Source organism: Elephantulus edwardii, unplaced genomic scaffold (genome assembly GCF_000299155.1).
Source record: "Elephantulus edwardii isolate Elephantulus edwardi_28Jun2011 unplaced genomic scaffold, EleEdw1.0 scaffold00193, whole genome shotgun sequence".
Lineage (NCBI taxonomy): Eukaryota > Metazoa > Chordata > Mammalia > Macroscelidea > Macroscelididae > Elephantulus > Elephantulus edwardii.
Genome location: NW_006399943.1, coordinates 5,318,134 through 5,343,186, shown reverse-complemented (window position 1 = coordinate 5,343,186; position 25,053 = coordinate 5,318,134). Strand labels below are relative to the sequence as shown.

The following is a 25,053-nucleotide window of genomic DNA, read 5'->3' as shown; positions in this document are numbered from 1 at the left end:
CTGCTGTGCAGATACTGCTGCTCCCCTGGAGTGAGGAAGCCATGGCACGCATGTGGGGCTGGGCCAACCCAACAAGAAGCCTGGAGGGCCCCTTGAGGCCCCTCCCCTATGCCATCCATCTAACCACAATGGACATCCCCGTTCAGAGTAGAGAGGTGCCAGCCTGAGCCCCTTCAGACTCCAGCATCTCATGAGAAGTCCCCTCCCGCCAAGACCCTGCAGCCGCCAAGTGTCCACTTAGACATGTCAGGAAATCATTTAATGTCCTGGCTCAAGTAACCTCAAACACAGACAAGTGTGTCCAGAGGGGACTCTGCCCTCTCTTCAGTGGGTATGTCCATGGCTGGGCCTTGGCCCAGAAGTGGTCAGCCCCTCAGCAGGGCAGCAGACAGCTCTGGGCTGGCGTCCTGGGGTTTCCTGGTCCGTCCTGGAGGCAGTGATGGCTCTAGAATTCAGTCATCCTCTTGTGGGTGTCTGCCTTCCTCTGCTCCCTCCGCAGTCCTGCCTCCTGGGCCCGGAGCTGTCCCAGTTGCTGCTGGGCACCTGCCAGCTTCTCTCGCAGCTGGGCCACACCATGCCTGCAGAGGGCCTGTGGTCAGCCTGGGTTGCCCATGCCTTCCCAACCTAGGTGATGGGCCCACGGCTCTGAGGCATCTAAACCCTCCCGCGATCAGGTCCCTCGGAGGCTCGCGCTGCTGACCCCTATGGCCCCCACTCCCCAGGGCATACCGGCCAGCGTTGCGTGTGAGGGCTTCCTGGATTCCCTGGATGTCACGCTGGGTCCGGCTAATCTGCTCTTCAGTCTGAAGGAGCTGCAGGCTCAGTGCGCGCTTGGTGCTCTTGCTGGCGTGGTAGGCCTGCTTGCCGCCCTTCACCACCAGGGGCACTGACCCCACCTCCAGGGCCTTGGGAGCCTGGCTCTGGAGCTTTTCATTCAGGAAGTCAAACACATTGCGAGGGGGTGGGCGGCCTGCAGGCACCGTCCCTTTCCCGTGGCACTTGGGGGGCCTGTGGGTGCTGACTTTGTCACCTTTCACCGTCCTCTGGAGAGCCTCCACGCAGTGGTCCAGGGACTTCCCTCGGGGCAGCACCACAGCGTGGATGGGCTCCACTCGGCCCTGAGCATTCCTTCCCAGACCTGGGGAGACACAGGCACTGGCTGTGCTGCTGCCTCCCCCATCCCTCCACCCCTAAACAGGGCACTGACCTTTCCCACTCCCAACAAAGACAGGACACTTACCCTTCTCAGCCCCCACTCTCCTCCAGCCACGGCACTTACCCTTCCCAGGCTCATAGCCCATTTTTTCGAGGAGCCTGGAGCCAATGCCACGTGTGTGCACCTCCCAGCTTGCAAAGGCTGTGCTGCCCATCCCATCTGTCCTGTCGGCCACAGCCTCTGAGTCCACAACTACAGGGAAGAGAGCAGACCCAGTGTGCAGGATGCAACTCCACTCTCACCCAACCATTCCTCAGCTGACCTTCAGCCATTCCTTAGCTGACTGTCAGTCTGTACTGTCCATGGCCAACCTGGAGGCTGTCCTTCCCTCCCTGACTCCACCTCATAGGAAAACTCAACTCCATCACCATGGACATAAGTCTCTGGGCAGCTCAGCAGAGTCCCTGGGCCTGCTGCCCGTCATTATCCTGCTTGGCTGGCACTGGCCAAATCCAGATGGTGCATGGGGGGAGGGTAGTGCTCTCAGTGTGCCCCACCTCCACAAGATCCCCTGCACACATCCATGCTCAGTGGCCATTTCCTGGGCATCAAGTTCCTGGTCAGTTCTTGCAGCAGCCAGACATGGTCCCATGGCTGTGGGCTTGGCTGGGTCCTTTGTGCCCAGCTATCAGCTGCTGACTGCTTTTAGAGAACTCCTGTGGGGTTTAACACCTGCTCACCTTCCACATGTTTCTGTCCTTGTCTCCCAGCCAGAACTATGTCTCTCTCTTCTGCACACACATATGATTGTCAACAAGTTCTGTCCCCATGCCTGACTGCCCACCCCACCTCTGGCCCCACACAGCCTCTGTTCGTGTCACACACAGGATCTGACCCTGCCCTACCTTCTGCTCCATCCCCTTGTCACCATCCCCCATAGTATCTGGTCCCACACAGCCTTCAGCCCCACCCCACCCTGGGATCTACCCCACCTTGGGCCTAGCCCAGCCTCCGGCTCTACTGGGTCTCCTCACCTCTCGCATAGCTAGAGTCTTCTGCGTCACTGTCCTCTGATTCAGAAGACTCCACAGGCTCCAAGCGCAGTGGGGGCAGCACACTGTCTCCCTCCACCACAACCTCCTTAAGCAGCAATGAGTCAAACTTGACAGTGTAGAAACCGCTGTCCACATCTGGGATGAAGCAGGAGAGGCTGCAGGTCAGTGTCCCCAACATGTGGGGACTGAGTGGACACCACAGGGATTTGAGACCCTACTCTTGGGAGAGGGGGTCTCACTCACCTAGGACCTTGGAACAAGTCCCAAAGCTCAACCTCAGGGAAGTAGGAGAGCCTGCATGGCAGTACATGGGAAACTGTCCAGAAAGGCCTTAAACACCCTGGGCCAGGGAAAACTGCCAAGGGTGGGGGCAGTGCCAGCTACACTCTCACCCCACGTAAGCCCACAAAAGAAGTATGACACTGAGGCCACCTTACCAGTGATCCGAGCTGGGTGCCACAGGCCATCCTGGTGTTTAGCCAGACATGCAGAGCCAGCCTGCAGGGAACTCAGGTCTGGTTCCTGGAAGGGGCGGAGCTCATCCAGAGAGACCACCTGCCCATGGGAAAACCTGCAGACAGTGGTCAAGAGGCTTAGACAGGAATGCTGGTTCCATCACCAGTTTTGTTCTGAGAGGGACAGGCACAGACACAGAAGTACAGACACACACATATACTCAAACACAACATGCATATGTTACACAGGCATGTGTATGCAGAAATGTGAATAAATATGTATGCGCACACACATGCATAAAGACACAGGTGTGCAGGAAAGAAACATACAATCACGAGTTAGCATACATGGCAAGCACACACTTGTGCATGCACATATATGCACACATCTAAATATATGTAGATGTGCAAATGTGCACATGCTTGTACAACTGTGCAGTCATTCGTATATATACATACACACTTGCATGCATGCAAGGGCACATGTACACATATATTCACTCACTTATAAGCAAATGCAGACATACTGACACACATGTACATATACATATATTCTTCCATATAAATATGTGCCTCTGTACACATATACTCATCCACATATACAGATACCATACATCGTATACACACTCAAGACAGATATACATACATGTGTAGGTGCACAAGCTCATGTATGCACACACACTTCAAAAGACACATGTAAGCATGGGCATGTCATTCTAACACTCTGTCATGATGGTTGGTAGCTTTGGCCACATAGAGAAGATGCCTTACGCTGCCTCCCAGATTTCTGGGCTGGAGGAACAACCTGACTTTGTGATTATAGTTACCCACTGTCTCTTACTCAAGCCCAAGGGCCAGTTACTAACAACTAGCACAAGACTCTGTGTGTGTGTAAGCATGTCACATGTATGTGCATATGTCACAAGTGTCCATGGCAAACAGAACTATGACTGCCCCTTCCTCAAATCAATGACAAGACCTTAGTTCCAATACTAGAGCCTTCAAGTTATTAGAGAACCAGTAACTCCAAACTAGAACCTAGAGAGATTGAGGTGCTCCAGCACAGGTGGAGCCAGGACCAGCAGGAAGACCAACCAATCAGAGCGCTCACGATGTGAGTGAGATGTGATGGCCAATCAGGTGGAATTAGGGTGGGATGCTCCACTGTCCTGATCAGATGTAAGAGGAGTTATCCCTGGGGTGCCATGAATCACTTTCTGTGTTACAAGAGATAAAAAGAAACAGAAGTGAACAAGGATAGAGGGAGCCTCACTGCCACCAAGGATGAGTCAGGAGTGGAGTGTATCCTCAGACGCAGAATGCCCATGCAGTGAGCACTTAGATCCAGAAAAGATTGATGACAAGACTCGTGAAGATCTCCAAGAAATGCCAGGCCTACAAATGCTTAAGAGGGACAATGACCTTCCTCCAGAACCTGTTGTTGATTGCCTTTGAATCGCGCACAACTCATAGCAACCCTATGAACAAAAGGCCTGAAGCCTTTCTGTAACTATTGACATTTATCAAAGTTCATTGAGTTTCCAGAGGCATGTTGTCTAGGAAGTGGATGCCACTCCTGCTTCCAAACCTGTTTTAAACTGGGAGCTCCACAGAATACTGTCCACCATGGGTAACTGTTACGGCATTTGACCCCCCTCAATGGTACAAAGTTCATCACAGCAACCCCAGGGTACTTCAGTATAGTATGTTGTCAGAAGATTGCTGTACACTAAGAAGAATGTTCCTCCAAAATATAATAACCAACTTTAAAAACAAAGGCCCTCCCTGAGGGCTTGTTGACTCTAAACATGAGGCTTGAATGAAAATATAACCAATACAGAAGGTTATTGCTGTTAGGTGCCACTGAGTCACCTGTGATATACAGTGACCTTGTGTACAGCATCTCTGAACCCATTTCTGTCCTGAGCCAGTCTCACTAATTCCAACACACCAACCTCCATTGCCCCAGATATTCTATCAATCCATCTCATCCATGGTCTTCCACTCCTGCATTGTTGGTCCACCTTTCTGAGCATGATGTCATTCTCCAAAGACCAGTCTCTCATAGTCACATGCCCAAAGTATGTAAGACAGAGCCTCAAAATCCTAGCCTCCAAGGAGAGACTTGGTTTCACCCTCTCCAAGACAGACCAGTTAGTTTTCTTGGCAGTTCAAGTTCAAGACTCTTCTCCAGCACAACTTGAAGGCATCTATTCGCCTGTCATCCCTAGTCATTGTCCAGCTCTCTGAAGCATAACAAGTAGTTGAGAAGACCATGGCCTGGATTAGGTATACCTTTGTATCTAGACTGACATTGTTGCTCTTCAGCACTCTGGAGAGGTCCATGATGATATTTTCCCAAAGCAATTCATCTTTTGATTTCTTGACTGCTGGTATTAAGAGTGTTGACTGTGGATCCAAGCAAGCTGTAATTGCTAGCAATCTCAATCTCTTCTCCATCTATCATGGTGCTGCCAATTGGCCCAGTGGTGAGAACCTCTGTCTTCTTGACGTTGAGCTTCAATCCCTATCGAAGACTATAGTCCTTGACCTTTTGCAGCAAGCACTTCAGGTCTTCTTTAGTTTCAGCAATCAAGGTTGTGTTATCTGCATATTATAGGCTGTTAATGAGTCTTCTTGCAGTCTTGATGCTGCACTCCTCTTCATAAAGCCCTGCTTCCCGAAAGATCTGTTCTGCATACAGATTGCAAAGGTATAGAGAAAATGCCTTTCCCTAGAGCGAGTATTCTGAATTTAAATAGCCAACCTGCTACACTGTTTAAGGACAAAGGTCTGTTTGTAAAGACATCCCCTGTGGTGTTTCTGCTGAAACAGTGCTAAGTAGCTAAGATAGTATATTGTCTTTGGGCATGTTTCCAGGAAGGACTGATCTGTGGAGAAGGACATTATGCTTAGAGAGGTGGAGGGACAGTGGAGAGGAAGATTCCGGATGAGATGGATTGACACAGTAACTGGGGCAATAGGAGTAGGTGTGTTGGAGTCAGTGAGACTGGCTGAGGACAGGGTAGGCAGGCTTCAGAGCTGTAATACACAGGGTCACTATGTGTCGCAGGCGACTTGACGGGACGGCACATAACAACAAGAAGAAGGATCTAAATGATGTAGTATTAGCAAAGGAATATGCAAAGAGATCAAAGACACCAGAGAGTCTAGAAACTGATCTATTTAAATAGTCAACAAATGTTTGGTGACTGAACAAAGGCAATTCAATGGGACAAGGACAATCTTTTCATCAAGTGGCGCTGGACAGCTGGTGGGGGTGTGACCTAGTCAGTAATCTTATACTCTCTACAAATAACAACTCAAAATGGTTCCCAGATTTAAATAGAAGATGTAAAACTAATAAACAGAGAAAATCTATGCCGTTTTTTGGTTCGGTGTTAAATTTTTAGCTAAAACACAAAAGCACAACCTATGTTAAAAAATCATTAAGTTAAATTCATTGAAATTAAAAATGTGTGCTTGAAGGGAGCTCTGGTGGCCTACTGGCAATAAGCTGCACTGCAATCCGGAAGGCATGTGGTTCGAAACCACCAGATGCTCTGCTGGCGAAAGGAGGGACAACCTCTTCCTGTGCCAGCTGGATCCAATTCAATGGCACACAACAAATAGAAATAAATAAATAAAATCTACGTTTCAGACAGATTAAAAAAAACCCAAAAAAACCCAAAAAACTGCACTTAAAAAAAGACACTGTTAAAAAAAAAAAAGGATACTGTTAGGGAGCTCTGGTGGCCCAGTGGCAAAGAAACTGCACTGTAATTCCAAAGGCACGTGGTTCAAATCTACCAGATGCTCCATTGGAAAAGGAGGGGCAATCTCCTCCTGTGCCAGTTGGATCCGATTTGAGGGTACACAACAAGGGAGAAAATATTTTAAAAGATACTGTTATTAGAGTGAAAAAAAAGCCACTGACAGGAAGAAAACACTGGCAAAACATATCTGATGAGGCTTATACAAAAAGGACTTAAAATGCACTTTGGCCCAAAATATACAAAGATCTCTTAAACTAAAAAATAAGCAAAAGATCTCAACAAATATCCCATCAAAGAAGTTATGGAAATGCAAAGTGGGCCACAAAAGATGCTCAACATCCTCTGTCACAGCTGCTGCTGTCACTATTTGTGTACTATTGGGTTGGAATCAACTTAAAGAGGATCCTCCTGTGGTTTTTCAGAGGTTGTAAATTATACAGGAGGAGACTGTCTATATTTCTGTATTTGGTGGATTTGAACTGCATGCCTTTGGGCTGGCAGCTCAACTTCCTAGTTACTAGGCTATCAGAGTTCCTCCATCTGTCATTGTTGTTGTTGACTGCCTTCAAATTGAGTATGACTCATAGTGACCCTCTAAACAAAAGGCCTGAAGGCCCTCTAAAACGATCAACATTTATCAAAGTTCAGAGTTTCCAGAGGCAAGTTTTTTAGGAAATGGATGCCATTTGGCTTCCACTTGTCATTAGAGAATTGTAAATGAAAATAATGAGACACCACTGTACACTTGTTGTTGTTGTTATATGCCCTTAAATCACAATTCATAGCAAATCCATGCACAACAGATTTGAACCCTGTCCTATCCTGTGCCAGCTTCATCTTCTCTGACATACCTAAACCCACTGCTGCAGTCACTGTGCCAGTCCATCCAGTTGAAAATCTTCCTCCCTCTCCAAGGAATAGCTCTTCTAGCAACATGCCCAAAGTATATGAGACAAAGTTATAGCATCCTTGCTTCTAAAAAGCACTCTGGATGTAGCTTCTCCCAGACAGATTTGTTTGTTCTTTTGGCAGTCCATGGGTATTCAGCAGTCTTCTCCAACATCACTAACTCAAAAGCATCAGTTTTTCTTCTGTCATCCTTATTCTTGGTCCAGCTCTCAGATGCACATCAAGTAGCTGAAAAGACCTGGCTTGAATCAGGCACACCTTTATCTTCAAACTGATATCACTGCTCTTCGATACTTTGGACAGGCCTCTGACAACAGACTTTCCCAACACAATACACCTTTTGATTTCTTAACTGCTAGTACCAAGGGATTGCGGATATAAGTAAGATGAAGTCATGGCCAATTTCAGTCTTTTTCCCATATAGCTTATTGATATTGCTTATTGGTCCAGTGTTGAGGGAGGATTTTTGTTTCCTTGATCAAAGGCTGCAGTCTGTATCTTCTGGAGCGAGTGTTCCTCACTTTCAGCAAGCAAGGTCACATCATCCACATAATGCAGGTTGTTGATGAGTCTTCCTCCTATCTGGATGCCACGTTTTTCTTTCTAAAGTCTAGCTTTTCAATATATTTGTTCAGCATACAGATTGAACAGGTATAGAGAAGGGATACAACCTTTAGCATACCTTTCTTCATTTTGAACCATGTAAGGTTCCCATTATTAGGATGGCAAAAATCTATAATCCAAATGCCAGCAAAATGAGAGGTGACAAGTATACTCATTCACCACTGGTGACAGTGTAAAACGGTACAGACATTTTGGAAGACAGCCTGGCAGCTTCTTACAAAGCCAAACACAGACAACTGCATTCCTACTTATTTACCCAGAGAGATGAGAATTCATGGCATGGCATAGGTGACCCTCCAGTGGGTCTTCAGAGGTGGTTAATTCCATGGGAGAAGACTGCTCATCCTCCTCCCACAGAAGAGCTGGTAGATTTAAACCGCATGCCTTCGGGCTTGCAGCACAGATTCTTACCACTAGGCCACCAGAGCCCAAACTGTTGTTAGGTGTCATCAAGTCGTGTATGACCCATAGTGACCCTATGAACAACAGATCTGAACCTTGTCGTATCCTGTGCCATTCTTCTACTTCCTGGCACACTGGAGTCCACTGTGGCAGTCACCCTGTCAATCCACCTGATCATGTCTTCCTATTTTTTGCCAACCCTCCCCTCTTCTGAGCATCATGCCCCTCTCCAAGGAATATGCCCCAAGTATGTGAGGTGAAGCCTCATCATCTTTGCCTCCAAAGAGCACTCTGGCTGCATATTTGTTTGTTCTTTTGGCCGTCCATGGGTATCCAGTACTGATACTGAGCTCAGGCTCAAGTACTGAGCCTGACTTAGGTGCACCTTAGTACTCAAACTGACATCACAGCTCCTCAATGATGTGGAGAAGTCTCTGATTGCAGACTTTCCCATTGTAATACATCTCCTGATCTCCTGGACTTACTGCTTGATTTTTCTATCAACTTACATCTGCTCTGAAATATCTGTTGTTGTTGTTGATTGTCTTCAAGTCAAGCATGACTCACAGCGACCCTATGAACAAAAGGCCTGAAGCCCCTCTATCCACCGTTCATCAGCGAGTTTCTGGAAGAAGTGGATGCCACTCCTGTTTCAAATCTGAAATAATGTGAATCTTTCAAAGTAATACCCTGAAAATTAAGATAAATGAGTGAAAAAATAACATCAACAGATCAAATTGCCAAGCATTATAGAGTGAATAATAAGAGCTAACACGAGGACTGAGATGCACGCTGAAAACGAATTCTAGTCAGTTTTCCTGGATCAGCATGACCCTAAAGAAGAGGAAGAGAGAGAAAGTGCACGAGATCACAGACAACAGATAACTACAGACACAACCCTGTAAGTGGGGAGTTGGGCAGACAGGACAGATGAACAGAAAGGGACTATACCTACCACTGGGATACATGGTTTGAAAGATGGTATGTCTATCTGCTTATCTGTATGTGCCATAGACACATCCACACATATGGTAGCGCCAACGAGGGCAAAGTTACTGAGGGAATAAGTCACTGGTCACAGTGCCTCAGGACAATAGCCTTAGAAGGCATCAAGCTAGACTAGTTAACACAGTTCACAGACACTCCACACTGCTGAGCTTCAAAGCACTGAAGCAGTCATTTAACCAAGGTGAAGAAATGCAAGGACCAGCAAAGACTGACAGTCTTCTCAAACCTCAACCTCCACAGTCTGATGACTGCTTCCTGGTCCAAGTACAGGTTTCACATAAGCACAATCATGTGATCTGGGATTCCCATTATCCTCAAGGTTAGTAACAATTTGTTGTGATCCACACAGTTAAAATGTCTTTGCATAGTCAATCAAACACATTTTCTAGTAAAATGCCTGAAAACTTTATAAATAAAAAGAAACAGTCTTTTGGGTTGTTGTAAAAACAGATGTAAAAAAAATTAAAAAAAAGCTATGTGATTTACAAGGGAAATAAAATTGTATTGTTAGACTTGATAGCACTGTTTTCTGTCAGGAGAAAAGTGAGAAGCTTATTTAAATACTTTACGAAAGTCAAATAAACGAAAGATCTAACAGAATTGACTTTCACGCGTAAAGGAAACAAACATCAACCTGCTGGAGCCAGCCCCTCCTGAGGTGCCAAAGTGACTGCAGGGCATCAGAGCGACCATGGCACCAGGGCACAGGGATCAAGGAGAGAAGACAGAGCCCCAGAACTCCAGAGAAGGTATGGGAGGGCATGGGCACACCAAACAAGAACGGTGACGTTTTATCCTCACAGCCAGTGGTAGACTGAGGGCAATGAGCTGAGTGTTGCTTGCGGTGAGCAGGATAAGACAAGGGAGAACTCAAAGACATTGGGCCTCTGTCCACCTGTGTCGAGGATCAGCATCTGGGCTGGTAAAGAAGGAAGTATAAATGTGATCCAAAAGAGGATTGAGAAAAACAAGCCTCAGCATGACCTAAAAATATGAACCTACCCCAAAGAATGTCTTCCTTTACAACACAGGTGTACACTGGGTACAGACATGCCTGTGGAGTTGTGTGTCTGTGTCTACGTTTCCCAGCTGTTTGCTGGAAAGGCCTGGAAACAGTGACCAACTGGGCTCCCTCGGGGTGGGTCACAGGGCATTGTCCCATCACAGGAATCAGCACGTCTCAGAGAGCTGGGCCAAGGAGTGCATGGCGAGCCTGAGACCAACGGTCACCACACAGCAAGCAAGACTCTGAAGGCAACAGGACACAAAGAAGGGGCTCAGCGTCATAGACAATCCTCCCTGCAGGTGAAGCTGAGACAGCTGAACTTAAGTACAGCCCAAAACCACCTGCGTGAGGCCTGTCAAGTACACTGACTTTGAGCCTATAAGAAGGCTACTTTAAGTTGATCATGTTTTCAAGATGAAAGAAAAAGAACCCCTCATTATCCATGAAGCTCATACAAAACAAAACAAAACAAAAAAACAGAAAAAAAAATTCTAGAACCTCTGCTCAGCCCTTCCTGTAGGAACTACACCATACCACTGAGTTGGCCAAACCAAGGCCAAGGCCAAGCATCTCTTCCCACCATTTCATGAACTGAGAGGACATCTGCCCTCTGCCAAGTTGATGAGGTGGGACACTGAACACTGGCTCCCAACTGCACAGCCAAGAAGAGCCTTTCCCTGGCGAGGTCTGCAAGTCTGGTCTCAGAGGGCTGTATATATTGCAGGCGCAGGCCACGGAGGAGGGGCAAACAGTGAAACATAGACACAGCAAATTTTAGAAACTTGCAAGATTAAACAAGTGTATGCACTTACTTTTTCCCTTCTAGCAAAAAGCCACAAAAACACCAGGGAAGTTATGCTATCAGAGACCAGAGTCACCTTTAGAGGAGGTAGAAGGCTGCATGGGACTGGGACTCTGGGAAAGACTTCTGAAGTGGTCAGCGAAGTTTTTACCTGAGCCGTGACTACCTGGGTACCTACCATTTAATCATCCATGTTTCTGGACCACAGAAGGTGGGGATAAAAACCTGACACCTGGCTGTGCTCACTTTTCATCAGACACTGTTGTCAACTCTTCACCTGTACAAACGCATCCTGCCCTCCAATGGCTGAGAGAAGACCCATCTCCATTTACAGACGAGACTACAGGAGCCACAGATCAAGTTCCACTGACCTGCACAAGATCCTGACCCTCATAAACCACTGAGCAGACAGAAGTTAAACTGAGATGCAGCTCTAATGAGGCACGTTCATGTTTTGACAAGTCTCAGGGGACTCAGCTCAGGAGCATCAGGAACTGGACAGTGAACAAGGATAGATAGGTTCTCGACGAAGTCCACATGTGAGAGATCTCACTACACAGAGAGATGTCAACTGGGAGTGGGGGGCGTTTCATAGCAGACAAAAACAAGGAAGCATCAGGAAGGCACTGAGCAAGTAAAACATGTTTTCTTATGCGGGAGCGCAAGTGAGCGAAACAGAGTGGCTCAGTTAAATATCAACACTATCCCTCAGAGATAAAGGGAGAGAAAAGCAGGTTCCAGGATGAATCACGCTGTGAAGGCCTTGACTGAGAAATGAAGCACAGATGGTTACTACTGACAAATCCAAATACACGCAGCACGTCTACATCTAACCTGTACTAATGGCAACATCAGGTGTGGGGAACCACAAAGATACTCCAACATTATCTACTGGAGTGTTAAAAATGCAAGCAAATTCAGTAACTCGTCAGCCTTGAAGAATAGCATTAAAGCAAACCACGGTCCCCGCCAGAGTTGATTTCAACTCACAAGGACCCTCCAGAGCAGGTTTCCAAGGTGGCCATCATTCCCCAAGCCTGGCTCATCTTCCTCCCACAGAATGCTGTGTCTTAACCATGGTACCACCAGGGCCCCTTGGGTAGTGGCAAGGGGTAGGTCTTTTGAAGACGCCTCAGCCAGCTCCATGTCTTCTAGGCTCTCCACGTGTGAGACGGAGCTGTCCCAGGACTTCTGGAGCTGCTGTGGCAAATCCAGAGGGGAGCGCTCTTGTGATAGCACTTGATCAGAAAGAGGAGTCTGCTCTCATCTTCCTGGGACACCACCTGCAGCCCCCATGGTGGGGACCTCCACAAGGCTGGGCAGCCTCCTCCTGCTCCTGGAACTGACTGCCAGGCACACAGGATGTCCACAGGATGTCCACTGTGGACACTCCTGGAGGAAATGGTATACTTGTGCACTGTGTGGATGGTATAAAGAATGAAAAGGAGAACTTTGCCAAGTAAGATGTTAGACCTGACAGGAGTCTATAGGGCAACAGGACATTCACAGACCACAGTGAGTCACCTGGAACGGTGGCTCAGAGGGGGACGTTGCCAACTAGCAGTGATAGTTACTGCTTGAAGTGCGAAGGCAGGCGTGGAAATGAAGTACACACTTAGGGAAAGAGAGAGGCTGGCGACAGCAGTGTGAACATGAGCACAAACTACGCATCATCGTGAGACCGGTCAGGTGTAAAGACGATACAAAGGGGGCTTCTTCCTTTTACTTTAATAACATCCTTACCCGTTAAAAGTACATCCTGATATTATAGGAGGAAAAACCTAGTAAATCCTAGAAAATACTTTGAAATATTCCTGGGAAAGGACAATGGGGTGGGAAGAACAGAAGAAACAAGGTTGGTAACTATTACATGATAGAGAATTGGTGCCTTTGAGTTGTGGTGCTGGAGAAGAGTGTTGAATATACCATGGACTGCCAGGAGAACAAATAGGCTTGTCCCAGAGAAGGTGAAGCTAGGCTGCTCCTTGGAGGCAAGGATTCTAAAGCTCTGTCTGACATACTTTGGGCATGTTGCAAGGAGGGACCAGTCCTTGGAGAAGGACATCATGTTTGGGAGTGTGAAGGGGCAGTGCAGGAGAAGACCCTCGGTGAGATGTATCAATTCAGTGATTGGGGTGGCTGGAATAGGTGTGTGGGAGACGATGAAGTTGGCACAGGATAGAGCAGGGTTTAGAGGACTTGTACATAGGGTCGCTACTAGTTGCAAGTGACTCAAAGGCACATAATAACAACCACCAAACTGACAGCTGACCAAGTGAGACCCTCTCTAGTTCTGAGCATGTGTGGAATTTTCCAGAATTCAAGTTTTGTAAGGCTGTATTCTACAGAACTGACTGTTCTCACTCTCAGGAAAACCCAAGTACGTTGCAATGAGCACCCGCCACCCCACGAGCTCTCTCCCCATCAGCACACTGCGGTGGGCACCCGCCACCCCACGGGCTCTCTCCTCATCAGCACGTTGCAATGAGCGCCCACCACCCCACGAACTCTCCCCTCTACAGCAGCTCTGCGGGGTCCCAGGGACGACGTGCCCCAAGGCCAGTCGTGCAGTGCCCTGGCCTGGCCTCACCCCTGGGCAGCGGGCTTTACCTGCAGTTGTCCTTGAACCGGCACTTGCCCTCCAGGAAGAAGGAGCAGGGCTTCAGGGACTTGTGCGTCGGGTAGAGGTAGAGCACTCGCACTGCGGCCGGGCCGCCCTCGGCCCGCTCGGCGCCCACGACCATGGCGTTGTGATACTCCAGGGTGCCCCACGGGCTGTAGTAGGGCGCGCTCACTTTCGTCCCGCTCAGCTCGGCCTCCTGCTCCGGGCTGCGGGGCTCGCGCGCTGCCTCTCCCGCAGCGGGGGTCTCCAGGCCGGCCCCTGCGGCCGCTGGTCCGTCCTCGCCCTCAGCCTCGGCCACAGCCTGCTGGGAGGCCAGGTGCGCTTGGTCCAGCGTGGCCAGCAGCTTGCTCTTCCTGACCGACACCAGGCTGGCCTCGGTGAGCTCGATGAGCTCCCGCAGGTCCCCGTGCAGCTGGCGCAGGTCGGCCTGCTCCGAGGAGTCCAGGCCGGCGCCCAGGGCCAGCTCCACCTGCTGCAGCTGCGCACGGTAAGTCTGCAGGGCCGTCTCCAGGCTGCCCTCGTCCATCCTGGGCTCGGTGGGTCCTCCTCGCAGGGCGGCTGCGGCAGCTGGAGCTGCAACGAGAGGGCCGCTGAGTCGCCCCCAGGCCGCCCTCCCACGCCCTCACCGGGGGCACGCTGGCGGGGTCGGCCCGCACCGAGCGAACCGGAGCAGCCTCGTCCGACGGCCCAGGGCTGCACTACCCTCCCGAGGCCTGGTGCGGCCGCGCGGCGCCTGGGCCCGCTCTCAGCTCCGCCTGCGCTCCGGGCCACCGGCCGGTGACTGAGAAGCCCGCTCCGCCAACTCTCCGGGCCGCCCCTGGAGCGGCCGGGGCTCCGCGACCGCCGACTCTGCGCCCAAGGCCGCGCCCACCTCTGCTCCACCCCTCGCCTCAGATCCGAACCCTTGCGGCTCCCAAGCCTCCGCCACAGAGCCCGCCTCACCGGCTAGAGCGGTCCGGTCGTCCTCCTTCCGCCTCGCGCCCACGCCACTTCCTCCCGATAGATGCCGCCGCCGGAAGTGCGCGACGCGGGCGCCGCCGGAAGTGCGCGGCGCGGGGGCCGTCGGGATGCCGCTCTAGCCGAGACTCCCGGCAGTCGCCGCGCGGGGTCGGACGCCGGTCGGGGGCCGGTCGGGCGCCGCCGAGGCCCGCGGACAGGTAGATCGGCTGGCCTGGGGGCCGGGCGGAGGCCTGGTGAGGGTCGGCGTCGTGGGGCCACAGCCCGGAGCTCGGGGGCTGCAGAGGCGGGTGTGCAGGGCCGCCGACCAGCAGTGTGGTCCGTCTCACTGGACGGCGTCCCACCAGGGACCCCCGGCGAGTGCCGGCTCCGAGTTCGCTGCCCCAGGCCGACTGGCGGAGCCTGGCAGGTGGCCGCAGGGAGGACGGGGCGCGAGTGTGTACAGCTCAGGGTCCTTCGTGTGGGGGGAGGGCAGGGTCACTCCCGGGGACATCGCTTGTGCGCGTCTGGAAGGGCCGCAGTAGGTGCTGGAAGCAGAGTGACCCGGAGTGGCCAGGAGCTCTAGTGACCACCGCGCGGTGCCCGTGCAGGGCCCGCCCTGGTCGGAACAGTCGGGCACACGAGCAGAGAGCGGGTTCCCAGCTGGAGAAGACGGGCGAGCAGGCCTGTGCCTTGACTGGAGTGTCCCGGGCAGGATGTACACCCTGCTCTCCGGCCTGTACAAGTACGTCTTCCAGAAGGACGAGTACTGCATCCTGATCCTGGGCCTGGACAACGCCGGGAAGACGGTGCGTGCTGGGCTCTTCCGCTGCCCACTGCCCACGGGCAGGGAGAAGGTGGACCTGGCTGCTGGAGAGTGGGCCCTGGGGCAGCTGGGAGGAAGCTGGGGACCGGGCTCGCCCACGAGCTGACCGCCTTGCCTCCGCAGACCTTCTTGGAGCAGTCAAAAACGCGTTTTCACAAGCACTACAAGGGGATGAGTCTGTCCAAGATCACCACGACCGTGGGCCTCAACAGTGAGTGGGCTTCCGGGGACCCTGAGCCTGTGGGGCGGGTGCGGCCTGGGGGCCGTGGAAGAGCCAGCTCACCACCTGGCACTGTCCCTCCCAGTCGGCACCGTGGACGTGGGGAAGGCCCGCCTCATGTTCTGGGACTTAGGGGGACAGGAGGAGCTGCAGTCTCTGTGGGACAAGGTAAGGCACCAAGGGCAGGGGTGGATGTGTGTGTCTCCTGCCCGCTACCACTCTTCTGTTTCTCCCAGGCCCAACTCTGCTTCTCTCCCACCGTTTTGAAGGCCTTCCTCCTTGGGCCCACCCCTGGCTCCTGGGCTGCCACCCTAAAATCAAGGAGGCCCTTGAATGAGGGTCTTCTTGTGCTTGCACTGTGTCTTTGAGTGGGCCACCACTACTGGTTTCCTGCTCTGAAAATCCAGCCTGTGAGAGGTGTTGATGCCATGCAGGGAGTATGCTGCCTTTGTTTGTAGTAGCTGTGACTGAATTTTCTGGACTAGTCAGAAGTCCTGGTCAGCACACAGGCCATAGAAGGAACCATACAGCTGTTTTTCAGTCACCAAGAAGGGGCAGAATGCTCGCTGGGGACGAAAACTGGGCCTTGAGCAGAGAAGACGCAGTCAGGCCAAGGTGCATGCTGGAAGGTGTGGCAGGTGGTTGGCCCTTTGGAGATGAAGTGCTTCTGCAGGAAATGATAGTGGGTGGGGCTGCTGGGAGCACTGTCCACTGCTGGGCTGCTTCTGAGCCATTGTAGATTGGACACCTGGGGTCTCAGTGGCCTCTCATGTTCCTCTGCTGCCTTGCTTGGGCCCTCAGTCTTAGCTAGTAGTTGTGCTGACCCTAGTCACTTTACTGCCTGTATGACCTGGACATGGCACCAGTTTTGGCCTCGGCAGCTATCCCTTGCCGTGGTGTTCAGGCACTTAGAGTTCCTGGGATGAGGCCTGGTACAGCCGTAGTTTGCAGTTCACTTGGGGTGTCCTTCCATAAGAATACTCTTTGAGGATCCAGGCCTCTAGTTGCAGGCCCCACACAGTCACTGGGAGGAGAGGGCCGACCACCCTTCATGCTGTTTCTTACATCAGTGTGCCTTTTGCTGGAAGGAGTGGCCATGCCACCTGGGGAGGATGCTGGTCAGTGAGTGAGTGTAGGGTCTTGCGCCCGTTGGACAGGGCTAAGGTATGTGCACATGTGATGTCTGCGGTGCCGCCTAGCTCTCTGTTCTGCAACGTCCTTTCCAGTATCTCCTGGCAGCCCTCAGTGCTACTGGACCTCCGTGGTAGGAGAGGCAGCTTGTCCTCGTGCATGTCTGCAGGAGGGGAGGGTCTGCTTTAGTCCTCTTGTTTGCGCAGGCCTAGGGCCCTGGGTGCAGTGACACCCCGAGGGATCTCCTTGCTGCTGGCAGCTCCTCAGCCTGGTCTTTGCTGCCTCAGACCCTCTGGCTGTGGCTGGCTGGCTTCGTTCCCCCCCAGACTAAGTTGCCAGTTCTGGCTTACTACCTGAGGTCTGTCTCCACACTCTGGGCTGGTCACATGTCGTGTGGTGCTGTCCTGTCTGACGTGTGCCCAACAGCCAAGCTTGCATGCCTCCTGCCTCAGGTCTCTCCTCTCCACTGGTGGCACAGGGTCTCTCTGTGACCACAGGTATGAGCGCACACTGGAAGCAACTCCCACTGGCTGTTTGCCCTCAGTCCTAGCACCTGAGCACTTCCTCAGGCAGCCTGCTGCTGGCTCGTCCACTTCACATATGGTTGATCTGATGAGAGCTCTGAAGGTGGCAGATCTAACCAGATGTCCTCTGCAGTCCTGGCAGGTGCTCTTTCTCCAGGGCATAAAGGTCTCATCAGGAGCTGTCAGGTGACCGGACTTGCCACTAGGCCTGGGGTCTGCTCCTGCCAGCAGGCTTCTGGCCAAAGAAATGACCCACCCAGGCATCCCTAGGGCTGCCAGCCTTCAGGGTCACCCTGTGCAGGACTGGGTGCCTCCGGGTCCTGCGGCAGACACCAAATGCTGACAAAAGGTGCAGGGTGTATCTTTCTTGGGGGGCTTTCTTCTAGCCTCTTGCTGTGACAGTGCAGTCTGCAGAGGTCCCTGAGTCCTCCTATTTTCATTTCTCTCTCATCCATTTTTATGTGTATGATTTGAGTGAAAATTTGTAGGGTAAATTGGCTTTCTAGTCAGCCACTTACATGTATTGCATTTATGAAATCAGTATCATTCCTCCTGTCCTCTTCTGCTTGTCCATGTGTTGGTCCTTGGCTCCACTTGGTCATGTCACTGCTATAGACATAGTTCAGCCACCAGGGAAAGGACAGAGGACTGAGCAGAGGAAGATGTCACTCAGTAGTTCTTGTCCCACTCAGCATCTCCCCCTCAGAGGCGGTCCTTCTCCCTGAGGCCTAAGGGAACTGATGGTGGTTCCCCTGCCACGGTCAGAGGCTGTGTGCTGAGCAGGGTCCAGGAGTGCGCCTCTTGTCCACCATGGCACTGCATTCCCTGAGCACCTTTTCTGCATACCTATCCCCTGGATGTGAGTCCAGTGTTGGTCACGGTGAGGGCTGGTGTGGCAGCTGTGGACACAGCTCGTCTCATCAGCCTCGCTATGGCCCCTTCTCTTTAGTACTACGCTGAATGCCACGGAGTCATCTATGTCATCGACTCCACCGATGAGGGGCGGCTCTCTGAGTCCAAGCGTGCTTTTGGTAAGCTCTGGGCCAGCATTGGAAGGGGCTGGGGATAAGGGCTGGCATTGGAGGAAGGTGAGGATGAAGGACCTGGGCCAGGCTTACACACTTCTTGTTCCCCCAGAGAAGATGGTTACAAATGAGGCACTGGAGGGTGTCCCCATCCTCGTGCTGGCCAACAAGCAGGATGTGGAGGTGAGCTGCCAGCCGGGCCCCTTGCTGTGGTGGCTGTGTCCCAGCAGTGTGTGGTGGTTCTCACACCCCATGCACATCAGCCTGCATGCAGTGATGAGGACCCCAGCCATGCCCATAGCTTCCCTCCAACAGCCAGGACAGACTTGGGCTGCCCACCTGCTCTGTGGTGCTGCCAGTCTGGAGGGCTGAGATAGAAGAATGTTCACTCTGGAGTAGGGCGGCTAGAGCCCAGGGATGGAGGATTCCAGGTAGGACACCCCCTCCCCGTTCCTAGGACTGCTGTCACCATCCAACATCCCTGCCAGTGAAGTCCCATTTGAGCAGCCACATGGGCACTTAGTGGGCCAGTGGCTATCCTTGACCATTCAGGATGGAGGGCTGTGCTGTGCCCAGGAGCGCAGCCTGTCCTCAGATCCTTGCCTCCTGCAGACCTGCCTCTCCATCCCTGACATCAAGACTGCCTTCAGTGACTGCATCTCCAAGATAGGGCGGCGTGACTGTCTGACCCAGGCCTGCTCTGCACTCACTGGGTGAGGGGGGTGCCCAGGTGGTGGTGGGGGGCATGGTCTGCTTTCAGCCACTTAACCCTGGTCTCTGCAGGAAAGGTGTCAACGAGGGCATCGAATGGATGGTCAAGTGTGTTGTGCGCAATATCCACCGGCCACCTCGGCAGAGGGACATCACGTAGGCCCAGAGACAGCTGGGCACTGACTGCTGGGTCTCCTCTGTCTTCATTTGTTTCCTCTAAGAAACATCATGTGCAGAATAGTGGGTGTCTGGAGGCCTCTGCAGTGTGTGTGGGGTGGATCTGCGGGATGTAGGGGGTGGGAAGGTGCTCCCCATCTCACCCTCCAGACACTACGCGGGGTGGTCACCCCCATGCCCTCTCCCACTCAGCCCAGGGTGGGGTATTCTGTAGCGTCTTGAGCATCACCACCTGTAACACTTGGACCTCTGGGAGTGGGGGGTGGGGACTGCACCTGTGGCTTCCTCCTGGGCGGGGGTGTTGTGTGTCAGGGATTCTCAGGAAGGGGCAGGCCTCTTGTGGACGGTGCTTGATGGGTGTAGAAAAGCTGGAAGCCAAGATGTAGTGCTGGTGTCCCTACCCCCTCTGCAGTGCCTCAACTCAGCCCTCCCTCCAGACCAAGGCCAGGGCTGAGGCTCTGCGTTGTGGAGGTGGATCCCCATGGAGCCAGGTGTACTCCCTCTGAGAAAGGGAAGGGATTTCTTCCAGAGGTCCCCGAGTCCCCAGTCTAGGGGAGGAGTGCCTTCACCCCGTATCTGCATGGCAGGTGGAACAGCAGGAACACTGGGTCCTCCCCATGTGCTCAGCCACTGAGGGCACACGGCCAGAGCTACATCTGTCCAGGGTGAAGGGTGACAAAGCCAGTCTGAGTGGCTCTCCGCCCCATCTTCCTGTGGCTGGGGGAAGGCAGAGTACAGGTCACAAGGGCACTGATCATTGAGCCTGGCACCATGGTATGAGGCCCCATGGGAAGTAAACATGCAGGAGGAGCAGAGGTGGTAGGCACAAGGAGATCTGTTGCAGTTGGCATCAGGTCAGTCACACTGGCCTGCTCTGGGTGGGTAGTTGCTGGGTGTGGGGTCTCAAACTGGTCAGACTGGCTTGGAGACCCTACCTCCTTCCCTGAGGTAGCAGAAGGGGGAGGGGGCTGGACCTACAGAAATGGGACCTCCAGAGGTTACATCCTAGTCTAGCCCCTCAAGAGAAGAAAAGCCTTTTCCCAGAAAGCATGCCGGGTGGCCAGGCAGCAGCCAATGGGAGGAGGCACCCTGGACGCCTGCCTGCACCCAGCCTCTTCTGGGAAATTCTCCAGACAGCTGGCAAGCATTCAGACTCCTGGGCTCTTAGAGTGCCCTCTAAGTTACCCTTTCTGGCATGCCACTGACACCCCACCCCACCCACGCCCCAGGTATGCACAGCCCTGGCAAGGTGTCCAGCTGGAGACTCTAAGGAGCCACATGCATCACCCACATCCACCCTCCCTGTGGTGGCATGTCTGGCTCCCCCGTTCAGGGAGTGGCTTGGGAAGTCACAGGAAGGGTGCTGGCCAGGTGCTTCTGCCTTGGGCCCAGGAGAGTATGAGACTTAACAGCACCATGCTAGAAAACAGCTTTACAATAAAACTTTGTTCATGCAAAGGCCTGGGTCGTGGCTGGGAGAATAAATAGGGCCAGGGGTGAGGAGCTCAGTGTGCAAGGGAGAAGCGCATCCACATGCTGTGCTCCAGCCCTGCCAGCCTAGCGGCCCGTAGTGCCCCAGTGCCCAGCTCTGCCAGCTGCTCCCACAGCACTTGCTGCAAGGCAGTGGTGTGCCTGTCCTTGTGTAGGGGCAGTGGTGACTTTGGCCGTCCAGGGCCTGCTGCAACCCCAACAGCTTCCTGAAAGAAATATCCTGGAAGGCCACGAAGTCCATAAGGGCATGTTCACACTCGGCATGCCCTGTGGGAGGGGATTCCAGTCAGGCACTGAGTGGCCAACAAGGGCTGGGCAAACCATGGTGGCACAGGAGGGAGCAGTGGTCATGCATGAGGTGGAGGGGGTGGTCACACAGGAACATGCAGAGAGGCTCATGCTGGGGGAGGGGCTGGCAGGTGACAGGAGCTGCCACTGCTTCACAGCTCTGGGCCTCGGTTTCTTGCTTAGAAAGGGGGAAAGTGCTTCCTTTACCTGCCTCAGAGGCTGACACTTCTGCTCACCTGGCTCCAGGGCGCTGAGAGAGAAGCTGGGACAGCTAGTGCACCTGGCATTGTGGAAGGAGGAGCCGGCTACGTTGAGGGTCAGGTCGAGGGCTGTACAGTTGCAGTGGGGTTGGCAGCACTGTGTGCTTGAGCTGCTGTCCAAGAAGGTACCCACAGGGCACAGCTGACACTGTGTTCCAACTGGGGGTTCCTGGAGTGGAGCATGGGAGGATGGGGTCATGAGCAGCAGGGCTGGAGCACCCAGCCCGTGTCCCCATCCCCAACACCCACCAGGAGTGAGCACGCCAGCACCAGGTGGGCACGGTAGATGCTCCAGGCAGAAGCCGGCATGGGCAAAGAAGCTGGGCCCACAGCAGCAAGCACAGTTGTGGCTGGCGCTGCAGGCTCGCACCTCCTCGTGCTCCCCACAGAAGATGTTGCAGTAGCAGCAGCGCTCCAAGTAGTTCCAGAACTGTGTATAGTGACATAGGTGGGCACGCGTTGCACACTGTGGGGCTTCTCATGGCCACAGGGCCGCTGCATGAAGGTGCCTGGCGGGCACTGATCACACACCAGCCAGTCATGTGTCACAGTGTCCCACCTTAGGAAGGGGGACATGTTGGTCACTGTCCCAAGTACAACCAGCAACAAAGGCAGGGCGGGCAGTGCCCACAGCAGGGCCTGTCTCATCCACTCAGCTACCCTCTTGGTCCTCACTGGACAGATGCTTTTGCCTCAGGGCACTTTGCTGCAGAGGGTACTGGTTGGCCCCTGGAATGCCCAGAGGCGCTCACACCTACCTGTCTCCTGTGCCCCTTAGCACACCTCCAGCAGCATTATTTATGGAGAGGGGTGCGGTCAGGACTAGACAGCCCCACCATCATGAAAGGAGGGCCAGCTGCGAGGCAGTTTTTTGGCAATCTCACAGCACCCTCCTCCCTAAAGCTCTTCAGGGCTCCAGTTCAGAAAAGGGATTGCATGTGTGTGCACACACAGCTGTGGGACCCGTTTGCCACCTTGCTTTAAGAATGGCTCTGGGAGCTAAGCCTTTATATATTGCACCCCCTGGGGCCCAAAACATAACAGGCAGACAGTTGCAAACACAACCGGCAGCTTTATTCAGAGGGATCCCACTTGAAATTCTCGAGTCAGCCGAGGGATGTGTCCAGGCATGGCACTAGGGCACCAGAGACCAGGCTCTCTGCAGGATTCTCAGTGGGATCCCACTCATGAGGTCTGGGACAGGCTGAACACATTCTAGAGACCTGTGGGAGAGCACTAGCTGACAGGCTACCGAGCACCCACGCAGAGATGGGTATTAGGGTCAGTTAATGCTTGAGGCTCAGGGCTGACCTGAAGGTGCTGGTGCCTGCATGCCTGGCAGCTAAGGAAGTCACAGGCAGAGTCCTGGAAGGGCCCCTTGTCTACCCCCCCCCAGCAGAGCATGAGGGCCCGCTGCCCCTGGCCATGGGCACTAAAGGTGCTCTGCACAGGACCCCTCCCTTGACCTGCCCTGTGGGAACTCTGACCATAGGCAGGCTCTTAGGGACAGTGTCAGTACCTGTGTTCTCGGCTGCTCTCTGTCCTGAGCAAAAGGCAGAAATCTTGCTCTGAACCTTACTGGGTTTCTCAGACTGTGAGGGACCTAGGAACAGCGAAGAAAGTCCAGAAAGGATGGTGGTGCTCCCCTCCCCAAGCCAAACTGCAGCCCCTAAAGCAGCATACCCTACCTGGCCTGGCAGGTGGCCCTGCCTGGCAGGCAAGCTCAGGGCCAGGAAGCTCGGCAAGGCCAGCATCTGGGGATTCCAGGGGCTCCTGGGCCGTACCTAGACCAGACTGGCCAGTTAGGTCCACACAAGTTTGCCTAAACTGCCTCTGGTGGTGCGGGCGCACAAACATGCCAAATCCTATGGGAAGAGGTGCTCGGTCACAACCTTCCGCAGGCCCCCTCAGCACCCCGACCATCCCCCTTCCCAGTGCCCCCTCATCTCCTTCCAGGGCTACTTGCTGTGCAGCAATGGGAAGTCTTCAGGCCTGGCAGTGGTGAGGGCGGCCACCACAGTCACCACCTTCTCATAGTTGTCATCCTTCTTATATGTGGTTATTGCTTCCAGGAGCTGGCTGCAGCCTTCAGCCCCCAGAGCCCTTCGGACATCAGTCAGATAGGCAGTCGAGGAGGTCCAGCTCTGCTGGTCCCTTCCCAGGTGGCCACTTGTCTCTCCTAGCAAGAAAACACTGGACTTAGGGCCACATCTGAGCACCCGGACTGTGGAGATACCATTGCTGACACCAAGTAACACCTCTTCCAGAACAAGTGACATTCTCCCCTCCAAAGAGTGGGCTAAGGTCTCCAGTTACCTGTGGTGGCAAACCTGGGGTTCAGATGGGGCCCACCCTGGTTCAGGTGCCCCCTGGGGTCAAGTTGCTTGGTGGCATCCTTGGAAACTGTCACCTTCGGTTCAGGCTCCCGCTTTCCTGGCAAAACACTGCTGAGGTGATGGGTTGGCACCAGAGGGAAGCACTATGTTCCCAGGTTTGGAAAGTCCCTGTGAGAAGGCTGCACAGGCCCACCTGCACACAGCTGGCACAGTGCCCCATGGTGCCCACCCGCAGCTGGCAAAGCCCCACACAGCACCTGCCCCTGACACAGCCCAGGGTCCTAAGCTCAGAGTGGGGTGGCTAGCCCTCAGGTGACACGTGTCACTGGGGAAGCCTGCCCAAGTGCAGTTGTCCATTTCCCAGCATGGGTACAATTGGTGCTACTCGGGCAGTGCTGGGACCAGCTCCAGGTATGGACAAGGGGAGGGACTAATGAGGCTCACCACCAGAGTCAGCGTGGGGCCCTCGGGGAAGGCTGTGTGCCAGCTGGTAGCCACAGCCCTGGCCAGTCAGCTGGAGGCAAACCGCCTCAAACTGCTGCTTGTGATGTGGTCGCACAAACTGGTAGAGTCCTGTGGAGAGGGGGCTGCTGAGGACTGGCCTGGAATACCAGGCTGACCCTCCCCTGGCTCCTCTTTGGGGACCTCTGGCCTGGTCACCTCGGAGCAGGCCATGTTTGCCAGGCTCTTCAGCAAAGAGGGGTTTAAGGCTGGCAGTGAGGCCGTCGAGGTCGTCGGAAGTCTTGTAGTCCCTCAGGGCTGTGGTGAAGGCATCAAAGCTGGCCTGGCTCAGGGCCTGCTTCACAGATGTCATGAACAGCTTGGCCTTGTCTGCCTGCTCAGCAGATACTGGTGCAGGGGCCTCCTGGGGATAGAAAAGCACTGGTCAGGGGACCCTGGGGCAGAGCAGACACTGGCTGGCATGAACTTGGCTCCCATCCACCCTTTGTAGAGCCCCACACCTCCTAGACACCTGACTTGACACTGCACCTTAACTAGGAATCAAGGAGACTGAGACCAGAAGGGGCCATGCCTCTCTTTCCTGCCCCTTCTCTGTCTTTAGTCCCACCACTACTTCCCTCACTCGGATTTGGCCTGTGGCCAGTGCTCCCTAAGCTTGGCCTGACTTCCCAGAAGCCAAGCAGGAGAGGTGGCCAGGAGGGGCTTTCCCAGACGGCTTGTGGGGAACACTTCCTGGATCAGGTCATGACTATGTTGCACACTGAGGCTGTGAGCAGATGGGCCTCTCACCCAGTGGTCAGCTTCAGGGCCAAGTCTAGGACTGTCCTTAATGCCCATAGCTGTGCCAGGG

General features: G+C 53.5%; 4 protein-coding genes across 7 annotated transcripts in view; 1 reads left to right on the top strand and 3 right to left on the bottom strand.

Annotated features, from left to right (window-relative positions):
• Positions 1–445: 445 nt before the first annotated feature.
• On the bottom strand, positions 446–14,342 carry ZGPAT (zinc finger, CCCH-type with G patch domain). 3 transcript variants are annotated; one of them, XM_006896891.1, is made up of 7 exons: positions 13,804–14,342; positions 2,649–2,782; positions 2,191–2,346; positions 1,960–1,988; positions 1,280–1,433; positions 730–1,138; positions 446–578 (listed from the first exon to the last, which is right to left on the bottom strand). In XM_006896891.1, the coding sequence occupies exons 1-7, from the start codon at positions 14,340–14,342 to the stop codon at positions 446–448; spliced, it is 1,554 nt and encodes a 517-aa protein (XP_006896953.1). The 3 variants fall into 3 exon arrangements, with proteins under 3 accessions (XP_006896953.1, XP_006896954.1, XP_006896955.1); XM_006896892.1 differs by lacking the exon at positions 1,960–1,988 and having other exon boundaries at positions 1,280–1,408; XM_006896893.1 differs by lacking the exon at positions 1,960–1,988 and having other exon boundaries at positions 1,280–1,408; positions 2,221–2,346.
• A 1,121-nt stretch (positions 14,343–15,463) lies between these two features.
• ARFRP1 (ADP-ribosylation factor related protein 1) lies at positions 15,464–19,355 on the top strand. 2 transcript variants are annotated; one of them, XM_006896889.1, is made up of 7 exons: positions 15,464–15,561; positions 15,702–15,789; positions 15,884–15,966; positions 18,403–18,484; positions 18,591–18,661; positions 19,091–19,191; positions 19,262–19,355. In XM_006896889.1, the coding sequence occupies exons 1-7, from the start codon at positions 15,469–15,471 to the stop codon at positions 19,347–19,349; spliced, it is 606 nt and encodes a 201-aa protein (XP_006896951.1). In that variant the 5' UTR covers positions 15,464–15,468; the 3' UTR covers positions 19,350–19,355. The 2 variants fall into 2 exon arrangements, with proteins under 2 accessions (XP_006896951.1, XP_006896952.1); XM_006896890.1 differs by lacking the exons at positions 18,591–18,661; positions 19,262–19,355 and having other exon boundaries at positions 15,469–15,561; positions 19,091–19,110.
• Positions 19,356–19,931: 576 nt separating this feature from the next.
• On the bottom strand, positions 19,932–21,981 carry TNFRSF6B (tumor necrosis factor receptor superfamily, member 6b, decoy). Its single transcript, XM_006903805.1, is given in 5 exon segments — positions 19,932–20,083; positions 21,026–21,127; positions 21,376–21,847; positions 21,849–21,881; positions 21,883–21,981. Coding segments are annotated over 5 exon segments (858 nt in total).
• Positions 21,982–22,653: 672 nt separating this feature from the next.
• RTEL1 (regulator of telomere elongation helicase 1) overlaps positions 22,654–25,053 on the bottom strand; it is a 30,592-nt gene continuing 28,192 nt past the window's right edge. Inside the window, exons 28-35 of the mRNA XM_006896951.1 lie at positions 24,402–24,606; positions 24,189–24,314; positions 23,873–23,884; positions 23,722–23,838; positions 23,372–23,584; positions 23,094–23,270; positions 22,925–23,008; positions 22,654–22,787 (exon numbers count right to left, since the gene is read on the bottom strand). Coding sequence (XP_006897013.1) covers positions 22,654–22,787; positions 22,925–23,008; positions 23,094–23,270; positions 23,372–23,584; positions 23,722–23,838; positions 23,873–23,884; positions 24,189–24,314; positions 24,402–24,606 — 1,068 coding nt within the window. The remainder of the gene's footprint in view (positions 22,788–22,924; positions 23,009–23,093; positions 23,271–23,371; positions 23,585–23,721; positions 23,839–23,872; positions 23,885–24,188; positions 24,315–24,401; positions 24,607–25,053) is intronic.